This window comes from Achroia grisella, unplaced genomic scaffold (genome assembly GCF_030625045.1).
Source record: "Achroia grisella isolate CSIRO2021 unplaced genomic scaffold, CSIRO_AGI_Agris_v1 utg853, whole genome shotgun sequence".
In the NCBI taxonomy this organism is placed as follows: Eukaryota; Metazoa; Arthropoda; class Insecta; order Lepidoptera; family Pyralidae; genus Achroia; species Achroia grisella.
In genome coordinates this window covers 1694608-1720246 of record NW_026713043.1, presented here as the reverse complement: position 1 = coordinate 1720246, position 25639 = coordinate 1694608, and the positions used below count along the sequence as shown (strand labels likewise).

General features: G+C 33.3%; 1 protein-coding gene across 1 annotated transcript in view; it reads left to right on the top strand.

Annotated features, from left to right (window-relative positions):
* Nucleotides 1-25639, top strand: part of LOC131852553 (probable chitinase 10) — a 134330-nt gene that overhangs the window by 79380 nt on the left and 29311 nt on the right. The window contains 4 exon segments of the mRNA XM_059203233.1: nt 132-311; nt 17782-17905; nt 21687-21868; nt 22894-23086. Of these exon segments, the coding sequence (XP_059059216.1) occupies nt 132-311; nt 17782-17905; nt 21687-21868; nt 22894-23086 (679 nt within the window).

Here is a 25639-nt window from a genome sequence, read left to right as displayed (position 1 = left end):
AGCTCTGTGTTAATAGTCCAGGGTTATTTATTTATTTTCAGACTGCCTCTGTACACAGTACAAATTGGGTACAATTTGAGCAAAGTCGACTGATATATGTATCACATTATTAAAGAAATCTTTTCTATTAGGTGGCTGGTCTTTCGGCACGCAGAAGTTCAAGGAGATGTCAGCTTCACGATATGCTCGGCAGACCTTCATCTACTCTGCCATCCCGTACCTTCGCGACAGGAACTTCGATGGACTCGACGTGGACTGGGAGTACCCTAAAGGTGGTGATGATAAGAAGAACTACGTGCTGTTACTCAAAGGTAAGGTTTTCATAATATATATATATATACTAGTTTTTCATCTATACTCTATGCATACATATATATAGTATCTTGTAGAATGTCTGTTTGTAATATTGAAATAACCGTTTTTTACAACATGCATATGAATATAAATAGGGTACATACACCAAAATGTTTTTTTTACAATTTTTGTCCGTCTGTCTGTCTGTTTCGGCTAATCTCTGAAATGGCTGGATCGTATACACTTCTAATATTATGAAATTTGTGAGTATGGAGGATCCTCACAAACTTCATAATAATAGTAAGATGTCCTAAAAAAAAATTTGATATAGATAGTTATATAAAATATACTTTATTCATTACATACATTAAAGAAAATATATAAACATCATTACATAGTATAAAACAAAGTCGCTGTCGCTGTCTGTCCGTCTCTATGTATGCTTAAATCTTTATAACTACGCAACGGATTTTGAAGCGGATTTCTTTAATAGATAGAGTGATTCTAGAGGAAGGTTTATATGTATAATACATGTACATCCGTACAAAGCCGGAGCGAGTAGCTAGTATATTATATACCACATCTATAATTAAAATAAGACAGTAAAAAATATCAATAAAAATCACTTCGGTAGTTTCCGAATAGCGCAATTTCTCTCAATATTTCGCTCGAAATGTTTTACTTTAAATGTAATCTTTTCGGAATTGCAATATCTGTGGATGCCGGGGTCCGACCAAATATTGGCAAATGTCGGCCGCACTAGCCAGGTGCTCTATTTAAATACAGCCTTACAACCGATGGAAGTGACACGAAAACTAATTTTAATTGACGACCTCAGTGGTCTAGCAGTTAGAACGCTTTATTTCTGATGGTCGCGGGTTCGATTCATCGCACGCTGCAAATTTGTATCGAGAATTAAACCCATTAGCGTCTGAAATAAGCGGTACACTAAACCACCACTTTATAATGTTTACATAGTATAAAAAAGTTGATTAGCTTATATCTTTTAAATTACGTAACGGATTTTAATGCAGTTTTCAGCAATAGATAGAGTGATTCGAGAGGAAGGTCTCTAAATATATAAAACTCAAAGGTGACTGACGTAGTGATCTATCAACGCACAGCCCAAACCACTGGACGGATCGGCCTGAAATTTGGGATGCAGGTAGATGTTATGACGTAGGCATCCGCTAAGAAAGGATTTTGATTAATTGCACACCCATAGGGATAAAATTAACGCGGGATGAAAGTATATATGAATATATTGTCAATTTTAAAGCCGATCGAATTCAATGATTTGTAATAATAGTTTATTGCAAAATATAAACAGTAAGGCTTTTGGTTAAGGATTGAATGAATGACGAAAGAATGAAATTATTATGATTATTTATTACCTTTTTTTTTTTTGGATGATAAATTAACGCGAGCGAAGCCACGGGCAAAAGCTAGTGTATAATATATGCAAGTTATAGTATAGAACAAGCCGACAAATTCAATGATTTGTAATAATAGTTTATTGCAAAATATAAACAGTGGAGGCTTTCACATGGTACATTGAATGAATGACGATTAGAATGAAATTATTATCTATTTATTACCTTTAGGACAGTTTAATATTATAAAGTATTGAAAATATACTAAATATTGAAAGTTATCGTAAATGACCCAATAAAACCCGACAAGTAGTTACCACAAACAATCTAAATATCACCTCCGCTAAACTCATTATTATGCATATACAAACATACTATTAGTTCCGTTCTTCAATGATCTTTGCCCCGATGAGAGCGAGAATAAATTAAAAATTTAACATCTTCCGGCATAAAACTAATTCTATACAACTCGCTAGTACTTGTGATGGTTTGTTAACTATAAAAAAAAAACTAATGTAACTTCAAACCGGCGGTGATCGGAATAATAATAATAATACCAGGACAATGCACACAGCGCCATCTAGACCTAAGTTAAGCTAGCTAAAGCTTGTATTATGTGTACTAAAAATAACTGATACAAATACATACATTTTTTTTCGTGAATACATATATAGAAAACACCCAGACCGATACAAACAATCATACTCATGAATACAAATGTTTGTGCCTTGCGAGGAATGCGACTATCGGAATCGAACTACTCTAATGCTGTTGGCCGCGACTATGGCACTCCAAACCCGCGGAAGGACTAAAGGCCAACTCCCTCCTGACGGATACGACTTTAGTCTGAGGGCACCACTAGGGGTTCGAACCTCGGCTCAGGCCATCGTAATTTCGATCCCCGTTTGAATTGGACCACCGAGGCCGTCGGTGGTCTAGCGGTATAAGGTGCATACATTTGTATTCATGAGTATGATTGTTTATATCAATCTGGGTGTTTTCTATATATAATATGTATGTATTTACAAAGAAAAAATATCTAAATATCTGTAAAAAAACTATGTGTTTAGTAGTCTAGTACCCATAACACAAATTCCGATTAGCTTGGGACTAGATGGCGTTGTGTGAATTGTCTACTTTATTATTATTATTTCACTACTCGCCCTGGCGTCGCAATGGTGTACAAGTATTATACATATAAACCTTCCTCTTGAATTACTCTATCTATTAAAAAAATCGCTTCAAAATCCATTGCGTAGTTTTAAAGATTTAAGCATACATAGAGACGGACAGACAGCGACAGCGACTTTGATTTATACTATGTAATGATTTAGCCAAGTAAAAAAAACCGTGTACCATACCATACTCTTCGATAAAAGTACTCAATGCAATTAAAACCATAAAATATTAATTAAACCCATGGAATTCATGTTGCACTTTTTAATATCTGAACTTATAAAACCAGTTTGCATTAACAGTTTCGTAATTTCACGTACATTCTTGAAATGTATTGATAGTTTATGCTTAACAAAAATTAATTAAACTCAGTTTCTAGCATTCTAAGAACATATGTCTATATTAGCAACTGACCAACTTGTGGTTTAGAATTAAAAAATAACTTTATATAGTATAAAATAAAGTCGTTGCTCTGTCTGTTCGCTTAGATCTATTAAACTACGCAACTGATTTTTATGCAATTTAGCAATAGATAGAGTGAAGGTTTCAAGAGGAAGGTTTATGTGGATAATGAAATGAAATTGATTGCTGTCTGTACGTAATATATATATATATATGAGAGTACATATTATTTTATAAAAAACTTTGTCAATGTAATAGAATCAAAAACAAAGATTATCAGATTTTTTATCATTTTGTCTGTGCGTTTGCACACAAAATGCTAATCTCAGAATTGAATTAACAGATTTGGGTGCAGTTTTAACTAATATACTGTGATACGCTTCGATGAAAATTTTGTGTTCGTTTTATTTCAAATTCGGTTTAATAAAAAAATGTTACATATTTTTATTATTATGAAGGCCTCGATGGTCTAGCGGTTTAGCACACCACCTTACTTCCGATGGTCGCGTGTTCGATTCCTCGCACGGTACAAACAATTGTATTCACGAGTGTGACTGGGTGTTCTCTATTTACATTAAGTACGTATTTACAAACAAAAAATTATAAATATATTCATATCAGTTGTCTAGTACCCATAACATAAGCTCTGCTTAGCTTGGGTCCAGATGGCGCTGTGTGAATTGTCCTGAGATATTATTAATACTTATATGATCTTTATATTTATGGGACAAATTAGTATTTTTACTTATTGACTTAAAATATGCCCTATAATATTATAAATTATTACATAGTATAAAACAAAGTCGCTGTCACTGTCGTCCGTCCCTATGTATGCTTAGATCTTTAAAACCACGCAACGGATTTTGAAACGGGTTCTTTTAATAGATAGAGTGATTCAAGAGGAAGGTTTATATATATAATACATATGTATATACACCAATGCGAAGCTGGGGCGAGTCGTTAGTTTATTAATAAATTAAAACGTGACGTTTATATAAATGCTTTATTAATTGCCGTCTACAAATATACACACAGACAAAACCGCGAGCATGACTAGTTGAATACATTCCTAGAAACAGGAACAATCATGTTTAGAATAGCTCCAGCAACAATGAAAATATTTTTGCATACACTTTTACTGGGCTTAGAATTTTATCAAGTCGCTTCAATCCGTTCTAGTGTTGTGTAATATCAAAATACAATTTATCGATATATCGATAGACTGTGTCGCCAGCCAAGCGGCCGCCGTGCTCGATTGCACCTGTCGCCGCCACCGGCAGTGGGTAGTGGCGTATAATATTTTGATGTTAAAATTTAATACATTATTAATTTTAAGATCTACTTGTACAACGCTGGTATTGATTTTAACGATGCTTATAGTTATGCAACTATAATTTGCAGCAATGGTTACAAAAAAAAAAAAATAGAAATAATTTTATAATATTATTATATATTATAAATAAATAAATAAACAAATATATTATATTAATATTATATATTTTTGTCGATTTCGTTTTCTCAGAAATTTTCATTTCTTTTTAAGTAGTCATAGTAAAATTATGAATTTATAAATGTTTCCAAGATTTTCGTTAACTATAAAGTAAGATAATAATAATGACAAGTAAAAACTTCCATAATGACAGTCACTTGCTATCACATAAAGAAAATAGCTTGTAAGAAAAAGAGCGTAACGGTACAATACCTTAACTACTCTAAGACATTTATCATTTTTATTAATAACCTCATTGTCTTGTTTACTTCGGAGATCATTCATTAATACTATAAAAAAAAATAGGTAATTATATTTATTTATTTGTAAATTTTTATCGATATACATTTTAGTGGCATCACTAATTCATAAAGGGTTTGGATTTAAACATCAAAACTCAGATCACGTTACATCACGACCTCGTCACGACATAACTGGAGTCGTGTTTAAACCGCTAAACTAAGGACTTAGAATTATTATCATCTTTCGTAATAATCCGTGTCTTTACAGGTTGAATAGATTGGGTGTAACGCAATGGATAGAAATAGTCATAATAATGTTCCTGTATAATATACACAGCGCCATCTAGTCCCAAGCTAAGCAGAGCTTGTGTTATGGGTACTAGATGACTAATACTTAGAAACATTTTTAAAAATACATAAACAAACAAAGAATACGTCTAGAGCCATTAAAAAAGTCATACTAATGAATACAAATGTTTATACTATGTGGGGAATCGAACCCGCGATCATCGGAAGTAAAGGGGAATTAAAAATGAATCTGTATTATTGTAAACATGTACAACTATATTTGAAAATAATACGTTTCTTGTCAGTTCTTATCATCTCGAAAGCATCCGATCTGACAGTAGATTTGACATATCATAAGAGTCTATAATAACCTACATGAATAAAGATATTTTGATTTGAAATAAAAAAAAATGTATTTCCAGTTTCATTAAAAATATTGCAATAGTTCAAATGATGAATGAATGAAATGAAATGAATAGGGAATATAAATTTCTTCGGATTCACGAGACTGCATTGCTGAGTTCAACACCCTTTTTCCTTTTACTAAATTGCTTTGCACTTAATTAATTACCCCTATATTTTAGGTCCTAATACGTACTACAAAAGATCGCTATTTCAACAAAAAGGACTATTTGTACTAATATATTTTTTTTTATTCTACCATGACACCCAAGCATACGGCCCATCCAATCGTAAACAGTTACCGTAGTCTATAGATGCTTGAAACACCAGGGGTTCTACATGCACGTTGTCGACCCTTAAAAAACCTTTCTTGAAAAACCCCATGCTGTAGTCTCTCGAGAAAACCTCGGAAGGTAGTTCATTCTACAATCTAAGTGTACGCGGGAGGAAGCTCCTCTAAACCGCACTGTCCGAGACCACTTAGGATCTAGCGTGTAGGGAAGAATTCCCTGTCGATAGCTTAGCTTGGGGACTGAATGACGTCATATGTTTAAGAAAATAGGCCTATCTGAAGTTTTACTTTACAAACGAAATAAAATATAAAGAGAAATATAGAACTTTTTAAATATACCAGTAATTTGGTGCAGCTACTTTTAAATAAACCGTTCTAGACCATAAAGCTCAAGAAACGGTGGTCGTTTATCTTATGTTCCTTTAATTACGTCTTGTCTGAATCGTTGAGGGTTTACAATATGGACTGGCACAAAACTCATTAGTAGGTTGTGACCTTAGTAATAAACTGAAGCGATTAACCCTTCACCCTATTTAGGACTGCTAATAAAAGAACGCAAGATAAATCTGATCATAATAAATCAGTTTAGATATCGTATACTACTCGCGTTGACCACATCCACTGTTGACCCCATTGTTAACAATTTACCATCAGGTAGACCTCCACACGGTGACCCCCTCTAAAGCATCATGATGTATTATGTATACACATCAGCATTATATTATGAATGATGAATATATCACAATGGGCAGTTCGATTTTTTCTTCTTCTTCTTTATGTGCCGTCTCCTACCGGAGGTTGGCAATCATCCTGGCGATCTTAATTTTGTCAAAAAATGATATTTTAGTGTATGTACCATAATTATATTCATATGCAAGTAGGAAAAAACGCTTATTTCAATATTACAAACAGACACTCCAATTTTATTCATATGTATAGGTTACTGCAATTTACATTTGAAGGCAATTTTACTTGTCGTAATGGACATATCTCGTTCCGCTCGACACTATGATAACACCCTAAACCGATTTCAATACAGTTGTCCCCAATAGTCCTACATCGCAACGATGTAATTACGATATCTTTGAGCACCCAAACTCTGCGGCTCATTAACGAAATGTTCGCGAGTTAAATTACACAGAACGACAAACAGTGGACGCGCACGGTTAAATTACATTTACAGTTGATTTTTTTTATGGATGATAATGGAATGGTGCACCCGTCTGCGCTAAAGGTTTACGCTCGCGGGGCACCAGTAGAAGATAAGATGAGCATGAGGTTTTAGCCCATCGTGACAAATTTACTAGGAATTTATCATGATGGTTTCCAGGAGGAACCGCGTGGAGATCAACCTGACATGGTACATTATTAGTAATGGGGTCATAAGTCCACATTACTAATAATTCCCTTCCCCCCCCCCCCCAGGTGATATTCGAAATGGCGTAAAAACATCAATATGGAAAATATTGTGAATTTACTAAAAATAAATGCAGAATAATTATTGTGACGGACTTAGCTTAATAGCAATCTGCAGATTTTGCCAAGCAGAAGAGGAAACGCCACTACACATCCTATGTGGTTGTAGCCCACTCATGCATAAACGAAATATCTCCTTTGGAACGTATACACTATATCCTGAGGAGATAAAAACCATCGCTCCTAAGAATATCCTTCAATTCTTGTCCCTGACGGGCCTAGGTAGCAAACTTTGAAAAAGGGCGAGCACGATAGATCTATGCAGGTCGCAGTTGCACACGTCTTATCATTTGATTGTGGATATTATAAAGAAGCATTTTTTTTATAGAGCTGGAATACCAAACAAGTTTCCATCCCACCAGATGATAAATTAAATTGATTTTAATGATTAGTCTTTTTATTGACTTAATGTATATTTATGCATTATTTAAATTAAATATTATCATTCTGGAATCCTTCATAAGTGTGAGAAAATTCATATGCCTCCATTCGCGCAATTTTGGTAAAAATGGGTACAAAGTTTTTGCTACACGTATTAATAATAAAAGCGAAAGTTTGTGAGTATGGATGGATGGATGTTTGTTAATCTTTCACGCAAAAACTATTGAACGGATTTTGATAAAACTTTACATCATAATCCTTACTAATATTATAAATGCGAAAGTAACTCTGTCTGTCTGTCTGTCTGTCTGTCTCGCTTTCAAGCTAAAACTAGTTCACACTGAACTGATTTAAATGAAATTTGTAACACAGATAGTCCAGACCCTGAGAAAGGACATAGACTACTTCTTAATGCGAAAAAAGGGTTGTAAGGGGTTGAAATTGGGGATGAAAGATTGTATGGAAGAATCGTCTTTTTTGAAGCTATTAACATATAAGCTGTAAATTTCATGCAGACGAAACCGCGGGCACAGATAGTATATTATATAGATATTTACAACAAAAAGGCAGACTATTGAAATCAACGCTGTATTTGTCAAAAGGAAGTTGCACCTCAGCGTCTTCGTCCTTGACATTTGAGTAAGTCAAAGTATTGGTGGAACATTCGAGAGTCATGACACTTTGGAAGTTTCGTATTTGTGACCTCTTGGTTCTGTTTAAATTAGATTGAATGACTATACTTAAATTGATAATGTTTCTCATTTATAGCAGTTAAAATATGCCACCTCGGTGATTTAGCGGTTTAGCACACCGCCTTACTTCCGATGGTCGCAGGATCGATTTTGCGCACAGTACATTCATGAGTATGATTATATTTGTATCGGTCTGAATATGTATATCTTGTATGTATTTACAAAAAGCTGTATCTATGTATTTATATCAGTTTTCTAGTACACATACCTATAACATAAGCTCGGCTGAGCTTATATACAATATATACTGTTAAATTTCAATACAAACAAACATTAACAAAGACATTTTTTCTTCGTCAGTTTGTTTAATTATATTTATATGTAACAAAATTAATGCAACTATTAATTTGGTTAAATATAAATATAAGTTTATATTATTCTTTATTAATGTTTGTTTGTATTGAAATTAAGATTAGTTGGCGATGTGTGAATTGTCCTGATATATTCTTATGTATGTATATCAGATATAGGATTTTAGTTTAAATAATTAAAAGAATTTCATGCAAAATGTACTTAATGTATATGAACATATGGTTTAAATTTAATATTAAACATTTCATTTAAAATCAACACGAATACTCCAATTACATTCTATTCAAAATACAAACATTGTGCCGTTTACCAATTTTCAGGGTGTGGTCCCTATATATATTGTTTTCATTATTATTTTCGCAACTCGTTGCTTTACCCGATTGAACTTCTTAATTCAATATATTATATGTATTTTTATATAGAACTAACTGACCCGGCAAACGTTGTTTTATCATATAAGTTATCGCTATTAAAAAATAGAAAATTTAGGATGGTATGTACTTTTAAGTAGTATTAAAAAAAAATTGTCGAAAATATAAAAAAAAATTTTAGAGTGAGCCACCTTTAACGCTTAGGGACATAAAAATCAGTTATAAACCTATTCTCAGATTTACTGTAATGTACATATAAAATTTCTTCAAAATCAGTCGAGCCATTTCGGAAGAGTATGGTAACTAACAGTGCTATGCGAAAATTTTATATATAAGACTAGCTGTACCCTTACTTAGTCCGCGTGAAATTATACTTCATTTTTCTAAAATAAAAGTAGCCTAAGTTACTATTTATTACATTAGCTACCTGCCAAAAAAAAGTCCCATCAAAATCGGCCCAGCCATTTCAGGGATTAGCCGGAACAAACACAGACAGACAACAATTTAAAAAAATGTCATTTTGGTGGATGTATTATTAGTATATATATTTATATTCATATGCATGTAGTAAAAAACGGATATTTCAATATTACAAACAGACACTCCAATTTTATTTATATGTATAGATGTCAACATATATAATTATATTACCTATGTGAAATTATTAATTTAGAGAGATGGAGCGAGAGGATTCTATTGTGATCTTAAGCTCCTAAATAATAAAGAAATTCTTACTTTCGTTTACGTAAGCCACTATTGTCAGACCTCCTCGTTTTTTCTTGTGGAATCGTATTGAAACTAAAATAGAATATGACATTAGTTTCAACACAATTTTGCTTTTCTATCATTCAACAGCCTCGTTGGTCTAGCGGTTACCATACCTCTTTAATTCCGATGGTCGCGGCTTCGATTCCTCGCACGGTGCAAACTGTTGTATTCATGAATATGACTGTTTGTATTGGTCTGGATTTTTTCTATATATATTATGTATGTGTTTACAAAAAAGATCTAAGTATTTATATCAGTTGTCTAGTACCCATAACACAAGCTCTGCTTACCGTGGGACTAGATGGCGCTGAATTCATTGTCCAGAATTATTTATTATTATTATTTCTAGATGTATAATTCTAGGTACATATCTAAATATAAACCTTTTTAATAAAGTCCAGGTTCGCCTGTAGCTTATTTATTTATTCTAAAATATACATTAAAGCGGTTGTTTATAGATCGATATTTCAAAAACACTCTGAACCTCGCCGGAAGTGGCACCATACTCGGAACCTTTCATAGAGATTGCTACATGTAATTAACTCCCAGAAGACTGAACAGGCTATCTGAATACACAGTTGGTTGTTGCTTCCTAAATAATTCTGTACATCCAGATGGAATTACAGGTTTAGAGTCATGACATCTGAGTCCTCTTAAATGGCAACTTATGAGTGGTAGCATGAGCATCATATGATCAAGTCATGCTGTTCATGTAGGTATATAGACGAGGGTTTTTTATGAATGACTAGCTGTACCCGCGACTTCATCTGCATGGAATTTAGCTTTATTTTCTAAAATAAAAGTAGCCTAAGTTACTTGTTATTACATCAGCTACTTGTTAATAAATGCCCCATCAAAATCGGCCCAGCCAATTCAGAGATTAGCCGGAACAAACAGACAGACAAAAATTGTAGAAAATGTTATTTTGATGTATGTACCGTATTTATATTCATAAGCATGTAATAAAAAACGGTTATTTCAATATTACAAACAGACACTCCAATTTTCTTTATATGTATAGATAATGGAATGGTGCATCCGCCTGTGTTAGCCAGATGTTTTACGGTGGTCGGGCACCAGTGTAGGATGATCGAATGAGCATGAAGTCATGTCAGTCCCATCTTGGCAAATGTCAATTTACCACAATAATTTCCAGGTGGAACAGCGTGGAAGTCAACCAACCAGTTCTATTAGTTAGATTTATGTGTTTGTAATTTTTTGTCGCACTTCTCGGCTAGATCAGAAAAATATGGTTTGTCCATACATCCGTCCAATGGCCCCGCTAGCCAATGTATGCCAAGGCCACTCGCCGTGTGAATTATTGAACTTAAAATGTTATTTATTTCGACATGCCGCGACCTGGCTGTTTGTTTGTCATATTTATCTTACCATATTGAACACGTTGTTCACAAATTACAATGTTTAGTGTTATTGTCAAAAATTTCATAAGGAAACTAATATTATCTAGTTTTACAACTTTCCATTAGGCGCGAGTTTAGTTTGTTTGTAATTATAGTCCATATATATGCATAATATATGAAAATATATAAAAAATACGAGTTGAATTTCTTACCAGTTCTTCTCAATCGAAGTAGCTAGCCGAAGTGCACTGTAAAGATACTAGAACTGTAGGGATAGTGTTAAAAAAATTATATGTACAAGAGGCCAAAGAGTCCTATGTTGATATTTTGAGTTCGGCAAAACATTTTTTATAATTTTCAAAACTTTTGTAGGTCGGCGTGAAATATATGTAGAAAGAAATTGCCCTATACAGTTAGACATTAAGAAAAACCTATGTGTGAATATCAACGAGGTGCGTGGATGTATTCGTTGTACATAATTATAAAACACCAAATTGTAAATTAAATCGTAATTATATATATTTATTAAAATATCGATATAATTAGCGGTGTACCAAAATATTGAAGCACATTAAAAACAAATGACAAACTTATTTATTAGAACACAGCGTTCTATATTGAAATATTATGAAAAAAAATAATTGAGAAGGTTTTAATACCTATTTCTGTTGGAGTTTCCAACACGCATGACAAATCAAAATGTACAAATCTGTAATTATATTAGCTTATCTGAAAACTTAATACGGGCCATTAATAGAGAAATAGATAAGATATATATAGATTTATAATTTTACTAAAAATAAGTATTTTTTATAGATAGACTACTAGGTATAAAATGCAGTTAGGTAAACCATCAAAATTCTTAGTCTTGATCAAAATTTTGTACTTGCATTTTTGTGTTTTTATATATTTATATATATGTATATATTTTATATATAGTATAATGTGTATTATTTTCTTATATTTATTGGTATTATTATCCTATCTCTATTCATCATCATTCCCTTCCTTTATCCCATTATTTGGGGTCGGCGCAGTATGTCATTCTCTTCGGCGGTTTGGTTTTATAGATAGAGTGATTCTAGAGGAAGGTTTATATATATATGTATAATACATGTACAACTGTGCGAAGCCGGGGCGAGTAGCTAGTATACTGATTAATGTCAAGTAAGTGTGATATAGACGTACCGTTGCTTTTAAACGGAAAACATGTTACTGTTATCTACAAGTCTAGTTCTAGAACGTCTATGTTGGTGAAAGTCTAGAAATCGGTTACAACCTTTTCCAGCGATATGAATTTTCTTAAATAGTCAAGATATTATTTATGATACTGAGCTTCAGATAATGAGCTAAGTTTACATTAATGTTTTTTTAAATTGAGTATTTAATAAATTTGTATTTAATGTTTATAGGGTACTTGTAATTTACCATCCGGCTGGCAGTCAGCCTGTTTACATAATTCATTAATTCTGCTTAAAACTGGCTTTAAAAAAATCTGTTGAGTTTCTTGCCAGTTCTTCTCAATTGAGTATGTATACTAAACTGGACTGTAGGGAATATATATTAATAAAAAAAATGAACGTTCATAAGCTGCTAGGGCATTGCCATACATGAATAAGGATTTTTGATTTGATTTGATTCTTTATTTTTTTATATAATTAGGATATGCGCGAGAAGTTGAGGCTCGCGCGATCTGTCTCGTTCTCTTTGTTTACACCGCTCTGATCGCCCTGTCCAATTGAAACGGGTGTCGAAATTACGACGGCCTGAGCCGATGTTCGAACCCCTGGCAGTGCCCTCAGACTAAAGTCGTATCCGTCAGGCAGTCCGTTCAGCCGCTCCATAAGTCGTTTGGAGAGCCATCTGCAGTCGCCCCCTATCGTCCGGTGAAGCAGTGAAGGCCAGCTGCGGCCAACAGCATTAGAGTAGTCCGAAAAATAAATCTTTGTTTACATATACATGCACAGTTTTTCTTGCTTACTTTTTACTTCAATATACGTATATAGGCAGCTATTAGCAATGATACTAATTGACATTCGCGACAATGTCTCCCGAGGCACGTTCTCATTGATCCCGACGACCCCATAATGGTAGTCAACCTCCCCACGAGCCCACCCGTTCCAACCCGACCATACTTTTTCACACACACACGACACCATCCTCGCCGGCTAAGACGACGACCTCATACACCTCATATCGCGCATTCAACCGGGCGTCTAGGCGCGCCCGGGCGCTTCACACTGGCGATCGATGTTACGACGGCCTAAGACGAGGTTCGAACCCCTAGTGGTGCCCTCAGACTAAAGACGGATACGTCAGGAGTTGGCCTTCAGCCGCTCCATAAGTCCTTCCAGGTTTGGAGTGCCATCTGCACTCGCCCCCTATCATCCGGTGAAGCTGTAAAGGCCAGCTGCGGCCAACAGCATTAGAGTAGTCCGAAAAAAATGATACCAATTATTACATCTTTAATATCTGTTAACATAAATTCAATAGCTCCATAAAATTTTCAAGTACATTTCTCTTTTAAAATATCCAGCGAAATTCTGAGTCTACCGATACAGTTTAAAATTCTCGTATCGTATCACACACGATAAACTCTATACGAGTTTGCAATTCTAAAAGTTTAGTGTGTCTTAAAAGATAAGGTATACCTACGGGAGAGGAGTCAACGCTGTAGCTATTTTGTTCCGTTGTGGCACCATGCCAGAAATTCTCCAGGTCAATTCTCACCTAAATTGATACCGTTTGGTACGTGTTTATCATGATTTAAAACAACGTTTACCGTAATGACGAATATAGTGGGAAATATTATGTTTATTATTATATAATTCTAGGCATTACATAGATAGTTAACTGGTATAATAAACGTCTTATTAATATTTTAAATGCGAAAGTTTGTGAGTATGGATGGATGTTTGTTACTCTTTCACGTAAAAACTACTGAACCGATTTTGATGAAACTTCACAATAATATAGCTTATACATCAGAATAACATGTAGGCTATATATTTGACGTGGGTGAAACAGTGGGCACAATTAGTAAATAAATAATCCTGAACAATTAATACAGCGTGGCCTAATCCCACGGTAAGCAGAGCTTGTGTTATGGGTACTAGACAACTGATATTAATACATACATACTTTATTTTTTGTAAATGCATACATTAAACACCCAGACCGATAAACAATCGTACTCATGAATACAAATGTCTATACCATGCGAGGAATCGAACCCGCGACCATGGGAAGTAAAGCGGTGTGCTGAACCACTAGACCAAAGATTCCCAAACGTTTTTGAGTCGTAGACCCCTTGCCATATTTTTCGGTTTTAGGTAGACCCCCCATTCTTACCTTTTGATTCTTTATAAATTTCTAACTGTAGTAAAGTTTAGTGTTAAAAATATAAAGTAAAAACAATAAGATGACTGCTGTCGTAGACTCCTTGCAGTTTGTCATAGATCCCTGGGGGTCGATATAGACCACTTTGGGAATCACTGCACTAGACCATCGAGCCCAATCAAGTCAATAAAAACGTAACAAAGATACAGACAAACATTCGCATGTATAATATTAATATGGAGTACGTAAATGTAATAATGAACTTAAAACTTTTATGCCTAGATTAAAATATACGTGTGAATAATATAATGAATATTCATTCATGAATTTGTGGAACTCCACAAAAGTGGATTAAAAGAGACTCGTATGTATGTAGAGCTTTCGGTTGACATCTCCGTTAGTAAGCTTTGATTAGTAATACCTAAAGAAGGTTTCATGTTAAAACTGAACTCGCAAATAACACATTTGTTGGGATTTGTCATAATGTTTGTGGTAGACTAAAGTTTTACAGTTTTACAGTTACTAGAGGTCGAAATTCGATCATAATTAATTTAAATTATAAGTTTGAACATTCTTAAGGTTCTATTGTCAAAGATTTACTTCATTCATATTCTTAAGAGCGATGGTTTTTATCTCCACAGGATATAATGTATACTTTCCAAAGGAGATATTTCGTTTTGAATATCCTAAGAATATCCTTCAACTCTTGTCCTTTATTGGTCTAAGTAGCGAATTTTAAATAAGGGCGAGCACAATAGATCTATACAGGTTACAGGTCTTAGCACCTGATAATAGTCCAACCCCCCTAATTATAATAATAAATACTTCATATAGATTACTTTGATAACAGCACCATCTAATCCGATGGTCGCGGATTCAATTCCTCGCACGGCACAAATGTTTATGAGTATGATTGTTTGTATCGATCTGGGTGTTTACTATATATAATATGTATGGAATTACAAAAAAAACTATGTATTTCAGTTATCTAGTATCCATAACACAAGCTTTATCCAGCTTAACTTGAGTCTAGATGGCGGTATGTGAATTGTCAAAAAAATACTTTCTTTTTTATTCCACAGAACTAAGATGTAATACCTCTCATCCTATAATTCCACTATTTAATCAAACGTGTTAATGTTTGATATAAAAGAAACATATATATATAGATACATATTATACACTAGAAAGAAATAGTAATATTTCTAAAGTGCATGCAAATAAAAAATCAAACCCACAAACAAGATTTAGAACTAGTAGTTACCTATACGTTGCTATCTTCATATTAATTCACAGATATCTTGTTAGCCTCAAAAGGGTTTAATACTGCAAATGATGCAATCTCGTTACGTACTCGAGATGTATCTGAATTCTACAAAGAGAACGATTGGAATCCTTTGCCCCTTTGAGTATTATATTCTTTGATGATATTATTATGTATTCAATCCTTGCTTAAAATGGTATTCTGTTCCCATGACTTCATCCGCGATTTACAGTGACCATCACCAAATAAACACAAAATAATCTAGGCCAAGAAAGGCGAAGAAAAAGTTTCAAAAATTACAAGTATTTTATTTTACCGCTTTAGACAAAGTAACATTTTTACAATCTTTCAATGTCATTCATTCATTCATAATTTAAGAGCTGAACTCTCTACCGACAGGTGGATATCTCGTCACCTCACACGATCTTCGATCAATCTTTTTAATAGTTGATACGACACGACTCCAATTTTTTCCTTTTTTGACGTAGCTTTGTCTCAGATCAATGTCATATTTGTTTATATTTAATTAACAGCCTAAAAAACAAGTTTCAAGCTTTTAGGTTTAACATGAGTTCTTCTATACAACCCTTCATCTCCACTTTCAACCCCTTACAAGCCCTTTCCTCAATTTATGTTCAATCAATAGCCTAAACAATAAGTGTCAAGCTTCTAGCTTTAAAAATGACAATACTTCCATACAAACTTTCAGCATCCCTTCAGACTTCCCCGGACGAAGTCGCAGGCACAGCTAGTTCTTAATAAAATAACTGTTTAGGAATGTACATATACATAGATTATATTGTACGATGAGTTGTCCTTGCTACAGAAACTGCATGATTGAAATCGCCTTTCTAAAATTCCTCTGTCTGTACCTAGAAATAACTCGGTTTCACAAATTATTATATTCACATTAGCTGCGAAAGATGATCCGTGTTTAATATGACGAGAATTACAGTAATGCGGGTAATTGATCATTTTTGGTTTGACTACTTTATGCGTTTTAAATGCCAGTAGGTCAGTTGTTAGGTGTAGCTTTCATACCTGATTATTAAGGCATAAAGGGACTTTTATTCCTAATATCTTTTTAATATTATGAACACGAAAGTTTGTGAGTATGTATAGATGTTTGTTACTCTTTCACTCAAAAACTACTGGAGGGATTTTGATGAAACTTTACAGTAATATAGCTTGTACATCAGAACAACATATAGGCTATAAATTTCATTAAAATAAAATATCTATAACAATTTGTTAATTATTTTATAACATATTGTAGACCTCGGTGGTCTAGCGGTTTAGCGCTTTGCTTTTGATGGTCCCGGGTTCAATTCCTCGTACGGCCCATATGTATTCATGTGTATGATTGTTTGTATCGGTCTGGGTGTTTTCTATGTATATTATGTATATGCAAAAAAAATGTATTTCTATCAGTTGTCTAGTCTAGTCTTTGCCATAACACAAGTTCTTCTTAGCTTGGCGCTGTGTGAAGTATCTAGGGCAGGTATTTATCATACTAATGGACCGCCCCGTCTTCGCACGGTTGTTCAGATCTTTTTAATATTTGTAGTTACTTCATTACCCGCGACTGCGTCTGTTTTATTTATATAAACTATAGCATATGTGCGCCCTGTAATATAGACTATTTTCTTGTTAAATTACTTGAAGATCCCTTCACTCACGAAAAGGTAATAAACGTACAGACAGAATGATCGTCTGTTACTATGGACCCATTAAACGGTAGCAAGTTTCTTGTTCACTGTAAACAACCGTATTTTATCAACAATATTTTTCTTTCGTAGAACTTCGTGAGGCTTTCGAGGCTGAAGCTCAAGAAGTGAAGAAACCTCGCCTGCTGCTGACAGCTGCTGTACCTGTTGGTCCTGACAATATCAAGAGTGGTTATGACGTGCCAGCTGTCGCCAGGTATGTTAGAGATAATTCTTCTATTAAACTGGTAATGGATAGTAATGTTTCAGGGGGATTTCTTCAAGCGTAATCAGTATCTATACTAATTTTATAAAGCAGCAGAGTTTGTTTGTTTGTTTGATCGCGCTAATCTCAGGAACTACTGGTTCCAATTTAAAAAATATTATGTATGTATTGGTATCTATACATATGTAGTTATATTTATAAATATCATGTACATATGTGTAAATATTGATTTATTTATGTAAGGATTATTTATTATATGTATAATAGCTGCTCGCCCGGGCTTCGCCCCAGTATACATGTATATATATATATATATAAACATTCCTCTTGAATCAATCTATCTATTAAAAAACCGCTTCAAAAGCCGTTGCGTAGTTTTAAAGATTTAAGCATACATAATGACGGACAGACAGCAACAGCGATATGTACTAACTAACTAAAATTCTCACTACAGTATATTGAATAATAAAGTCATCATAAAATATAATAGCTTGTTTGTTCGTGTCGAATATGATTATACGCGTTCAAATGGCTTTTAATACAGAATCAGGTCTATTGTTATATATATATATAATTGTTTGTATCCACTGAATTCACATTTTGGTAAACTTAATTAAGTCTTGTTAATTATTTCATTAGATCCGTCTTTGTTGTTATATATTTGTAGTTTTTTTTATATAATTAATTTCTTGCAGTAATTATTAGTTTAATATAATATAATGAATAATAGCAGAGCTGTTGGTTGTTCAGGATTTTTATTATTTATATTAAAAGAACAAAACAAAATGTACTAAATACTCATGCATCTATATGTTTACATTTTTCGAGAAATCGAACTTGTGACCATCGTAAACACATATAGCGGTGTGATAAACCGCTAAACCATCGAGGCCGTCAAAATGTATACATATATGTAAATAAAATTGGAGTGTCTATTTATAATATTGAAATAACAGTTTTATTACTATATGCTTATGAATATAAATACGGTACATACACCAAAATATATGTTTTTACTATATTTGTCTGAAATGGCTAGACCAATTCTGACAGCAGGTATCTGGTGTAATAAGGAGTAAATTAGGCTTCTATTATTTTATAAAATTACAGTTATATTCCACGCGGACGAAGTTGCGGGAACCGGGTACCGGGTACTTAATACTTTCGACCAGTACCCATAACACACGCTCTGCTTAGCTAGAAACTAGATGGCGCTGTGTAAATTGTCATTGATTATTTATTATTATTATTATTTGAAACCACGCCATAACGACACTTACACAACGACAATAATACGCAAAGTATTTATTGACAACTATGTAGTTGTAGATAAATCAGGTTGAAATCGAACCGCAATACCGCAAAGAATCTTAGGAATCTTTGGCGAAAGTAATGAAATGTAAATAGAATAAATGCGGTTGAAATCTGAGAGTTTTGAGAAATGCGCGGAATCAGATTAACAGTCCGAAAGTAGGTTGGTTTTAAAGGAAGGGTCGATGTAATAATTATTAGGGATATTCATTATATACTACTTGTACTTGCGACTTCGTCCGCGTGGAATTTAACAAAAAAGTCAATTAGGGAATTTTTCTAAAATAAAAGTAGCCTAAGTTACTCCTTATTACATCAGCTACCTGCCGAAAAACGTCCCGTCAAAATCGGTCTAGCCATTTCAGAGATTAGCCGGAACAAAAAGACAGACATATAGACAAAAGTTGTAAAAATTTTATTTTGGTATGTACCGTATTTGTAATCATATGTATGTAATAAAAAACGGTTATTTCAATATTACAAACAGACACTCCACGTTTGTATGTATAGATAAAGATTATAGTCTTGTTCCTAGATACATCATAAAAATAAATAGCTAATTCATATTTCTATAGATTCCATATATGACTGACATAATAATTCAACCTACAATTGTACTGATCCATTTGTATTTAAATACTGACCCCGATAAAAAATTTAGCGCGACAGAAATGTTGTCTTACGACCATGTTACGAAATTTTTATCATTAATATTCAAGCCTTTTATTCCAGTCACTCTAATATATATTTAGAATATATATCATAATATAAACATTGCCTAAAGGGACCCCTTTTACTAATATAATTTAGTTATTGTATTATATTTTTTAAGCTATTTAATTTTAGGTTATACTTGTACAACTAAGTTATGTCAATGATATAATTAGTTAAGAATTAAATAATCCATTTTGCATTAAACATATAAACATCTCGACTATATTAACTTTACCTCTCTTGATGACCTCGGTAGTTTAGCGTTATAGGACACTGCTTTTCTTCTGCTGGTAGCGGGTTCGATTCCTCGCACGGTACAAACATTTGTATTCTTGAGTATGTTGGCTTATATCGGTCTGGGTATTTTCTATGTATATTATTTATGTATTTACATAAAAAAAATTTTATTTAGTCAGTTACGGAGATATACAAAATATATATATATATATATTCTATTTATTACCAATAATAATGATACCAATACACAAACTCAGTGAACTAAGTCCAGCTATTGCTGGACTTATGGGAGTCCAGCGCTGGTTTTTAGGTTTTCAGTTTTACCAACGCTATAGGATATTTAGGGTTATTATTTCATGTCATTATGAATGTAATAAAAGTCATTTTGATAAATCATAGGTTTAGAGTGTTATAAGCACTAGTAATAAAGCTGCAAATGTCGCACACGACCTAATAAAAGACCTAATGCTGCCACTTACGTTTATTGTTTCAACAAAATAGTTTTAGCACAAAAATTCCCCACTTCTATGTACTTATTTAGTTGCCTTTTTACAGCGAGAACTACGCAAAAGTTGTTCTAACAAATTGAACTTTATGTTCACAATATGTAGAGTCAAAATGTAATAATACAATGTGTGGAATTGTTGAAAGTGTTTTCACGCAACGATAATTTCTCCTTGCACACGAAACAACAAAGGATTACGCGTGTAGGCAGTTTTTACGCAATTTAGTTTTAGTTGGGAAGTTTATGTTTGCGCGTAATAGGGTGAGGTTCTGTTCCCATCAATAACATGATGTGGAAAAGTTTTGAAGCTGTCAAATCGTGGCGCAACGCCCCGTTATGGTGTGATCTATCAACGCATAGCCCAAACCACTGGACGGATCGGGCTGAAATTTGGCATGGAGGTAGATGTTATGACGTAGGCATCCGCTAAGAAAGGATTTTGATTAAATCTACCCCCAAGGGGATAAAATAGGGGATGAAAGTTTGTATGAAACTTTGCCAATTTTAAACCGATCGGGCTGAAACTTTGCATGCATAAAGCTACTATGATGTGAAGGATTTTGATAAATTCCACCGCTAAGGTGATAAAATAACGCGAGCGAAACCGCGGACAAAAGCTAGTTAATCATATAGCAGTATGTTTCGATTGAACAGTGATAAATAAGACAATTAAATTACTAATTACTGGTTCATAAGTTTCACAATCATTGTCCTCAGAAATAACATTACATCGTGTTGTTTATATAGTAAATACCGGAACTCTAGAGAAGTTTGTATTGAATCGGGACGTCAGCAATTCGCGTTCATAATATCAGTACGACGTACAATGTGTGCAAATGTAAATATAATTATATAACTATAGATAAATACATATAAAAAGATATATTTTATAACTATCCACACATCCACTGTGTATCCATAGCCTATAAAGCAAGCTGATTAGCGATAGAGATACTTATTTCTTTGACAGAGGATCTAATATTGTAATATATTTTCTTTTCCTAGTTACCTGGACTTTATCAACCTCATGGCCTACGATTTCCATGGCAAATGGGAGAGGGAGACCGGCCACAATGCACCCCTGTACGCACCCTCCTCGGACTCCGAGTGGAGAAAACAACTCTCCGTCGACCATGCTGCACATTTGTGGGTGAAACTTGGCGCTCCCAAAGAGAAACTTATTATTGGTAGGTTATTACGTCACTTTTTTTTAATAACAATGAAATAATGCGGTCGCACTATTATTATGTTGTTATCGCATGCCTCTTACTTGTTATTGTGTAGTTATTTATATAAAAAACACCCATTCCAAAGAGCAACACACAATTTTCTTGCAAAATTCTTCTTGTGCTGAATCTGCATTCCGAATGAGTGGTAGAATAGAAAATATGACTATTCACAAGTGCTTAAATTTAAGTTTATTTGAATAAAGCAGATTTCGTTCACGAGTATGACTGCAACGTTATCATATGAGTGGAAGATGAAGTGAGGTCAGTCTTTTTTATAGGTACGGTTCACCTGATGGAAATGATTATTGCCGCCCATGATAACCCGTAACATTACGAGTACTGCATGTACGTTGCCGGCCTTTTAAAAAGGAATAAGTTATTTCCTTAAAAGTTTCAATATCGTATCGGTTCTGAAATATCATTGCTGGAAGGGACGATGTGATTGTGCGTGACGAGAAGTTTCTGAAAAACCGCACGGTGAAAGAACGCCATTCATTCGGATGATCAGAATGATATTTTTGTTTCTGGCGGGTAGTGTGATTACGAAATTTAGTTAGAATCTTTGCGAATTATATACATTACCATAACACAAGCTCTGCTTAGCTTGGTACTAGATGGCGCTGTATGAATTGTTATGGGCTTGTTAATAATTTGTCAATATAAACGTGAAAGTTTGTGAGTATGGATGGATGTTTGTTACTCTGTCAGGCAAAAACTACTGAACGGATTTTGATGAAACTTTACAGTAATATAGCTTATGCATCAGAATAACACATAGGCTATATTTTTTATTGAAATTTAACGCGAGTGAAACTGCTCAGCTAGTATCATAACACAAGGTCTGCTTAACTTGGGACTAGATGACGCTGGTGAATTCTTTAGGGATATAATATGAATTGGTGAATAAAGAATTTCTCAACATATATATCACAGAAATACTAAATAATAAGATAAAGGTAGTAATAGAAACTGATTTATTCCAGGCATGCCAACATACGGCCGTACCTTCACCCTGTCTAATCCCAACAACTTCAAAGTGAATTCCCCGGCGAGCGGGGGAGGGAAAGCCGGTGAATACACAAAGGAGGGTGGCTTCCTAGCTTATTACGAGGTAATTTTAATTTGAAAATATTATGTGAAGGATCAACAACAGACAGTAAGTAATTCGGCCGCCTCGTGCTATCTATACAAATAAATTGAATTCAAGTGTCTGTTTGTAATATTAAATTAACAGCTTTGCATTAAATGCATATGAAATATATGGTATAAAAATATATTTATGAAAAAGCATGTACTGCACTTAATGTTTTTTTTTAATTGTTTATCTGTTCTGACTCATTTTGACAGGACATTCACTCGCAGACAGCTAATGTTATAAGGAGTAGCTTAAGCTATTTTATTTTAGTTTAGTTAATTTTATTGATTTTAATTCGCAGACGAAGTAACGTAATTGTTGGTTTTGTAATGATTTTCACCAATTTTTCAGGAGCTTAAAAAAACTGTCCTATATTTTTTGTATGAGTTCTAGAAATAAGTTTCATAGAGAAAATCGTAGGTCACAGTTGCCTTCAACTATTATGTCATTTAATTTAGGAACAGCTTCATGTACTTCCAGATAATCTAAAAAAAAACGGTATTCTGTATTCCACGAAACACAAAGAACATTTGCACCGCAACTACAATTATTTTTTATTGTTATGTATTTTGAAATATATGAACAAATTTAACTCTACTTACGTCTTTATACTCTCCTATATTTCAAAAATATGAAAATGCAAGTATAATTAGGCGTTGTTATTTAACGAAATATAATTTTTTATATATTAGTATTTCTAAGCCATTTATTTTAGTTTAGTTAGTGTATTTATAAAAATAGCTTTTATAATGCGGAAAGTAACTGAATATTTAATTTGTACCATGTAATACATCTTCTTACAGTAAATAGTCTATTATGTGCGTGCATGTAAGTCAAAAGAATAAATATAGAGGCGAAAATTATTTAGAGAATATGAAAACAAACAGGGTTATTATTAATTTATTATTATTTTTAAAGAAATGTTTATTGCCTATAATCAACTAATCAAAAAATGTTCAAAATAGTGATATTTTTATTATTTTTATTAATGTTCATTATCCTCAACTAATCGGATAATTCAGTTTAGTCTTAGATTTAGTACTTAAGTTCATTAAAACGTCTGATATTTGGTATGTTTTTATCTTTATATAGATTCATCAAGTTTTGTATATATTTTAGAATCGGCGGTGCATCATACTAATGCTTGATTTCAGAAGGCTCGCTGTGTGCAGCTCTTTTTTCTCATAAGTCTTCCCCTTCTATTTTTTATTTGGTGTCTCATCAGCGAATGCGTATTTTATTTGGAATTTCCCCGGACATTGAGGATCTGCCGAAATCTCTTTAATTTTACTATGTAGTAAATATATTAGGTAACATATGTTTGTAAGGGAGTAAATTAACAAAACGCCAATTTCAGTTGATTTTTTTATAATATATTTATTTAATCATAATATGGTCCATTGCTCTTCATGCACTTTTGACATTTGGTAGAGTTTTATTGATCCCTTTACTAAAAAACCATTAGGACGGGTTTTGGATATAAATCGGACTTGAATTTTTTTGAAGAAGTTATCCAATTTTGAAGTAAAATATCAAATTTGAATATACATAGAAAACTCCCATTACACAAACAATTTTCATGAATACAAATATCTGCACCGTCCATTTCGTCCCGACCACTGGAAGTAAATCGGTGTGCTTAACCGCTATATACCAAAGCCAAATTGGGACAGGCCTATATCCAACTGTGGATAGACAAAAGTTGAAATTATGATGATTAAAATAGTTTTCAGAAATCTTAATCTTAATATAATATTCTAAACGTAAAGTTTGTAAGTATGGATCTTTGTTGCTCTTTCACGCAAAAACTACTGAATAGATTTTTACGAAACTTTACACTAATATAGTTTATGCATCTGAATAACACAGGATATATTTTTTATTGAAATTTAAACACAGCTAGTAATATAACAAAGTAACGTAACCATATATTGTATGTGTACCTATTATGACCAGAATTAATATTGAATATTATTGCTCGCAATATAAGGTACATTTAGTTCCACGTCGGTCCATCCGAAACCATCGTTTGAATTCCTGTTAGACCTATTTAAGATTCACTGGCAATTGTATATATATATTTGTAGAAGTTTCTTTTTAATTGTTTTTATATACACTTCTATCAATTTATGGTAAATGTCATGTAATCATTGTCATTGTCATGTATCATTTATTATTACTATTCCTGGCAAATGCATCTGATCTCCTGCTCCTCCTATCATCCATCATTGGTGACGACGTCAGCTTATACAATTAGCTAAAAATAGTTTATTTTTTACTTAATTTTAATTACATGAACATATTCTTATTTTTTTCTTCTTGTAAATACAGCTGTATTTAAAATTACCCAACATCAGGTATGAAAAATGCTATTGTAATAAAGAAGAACTAAACTACACTTTACGCATTGTGAAGTTTTGCTGGGGAAAAGTATGTAACAATAATCACACATAAACTATCAGCTAAAAGTTTCGTAGAAGAAGTAAGTAATTAGAATTACACAATAGTCCTAGATTGTAAGATATAGGAACAAGTATTTAAGTATATTTGCGTTAAACATTTTTTTGTAAATCTTTTTTTAAAATTTACGTAAA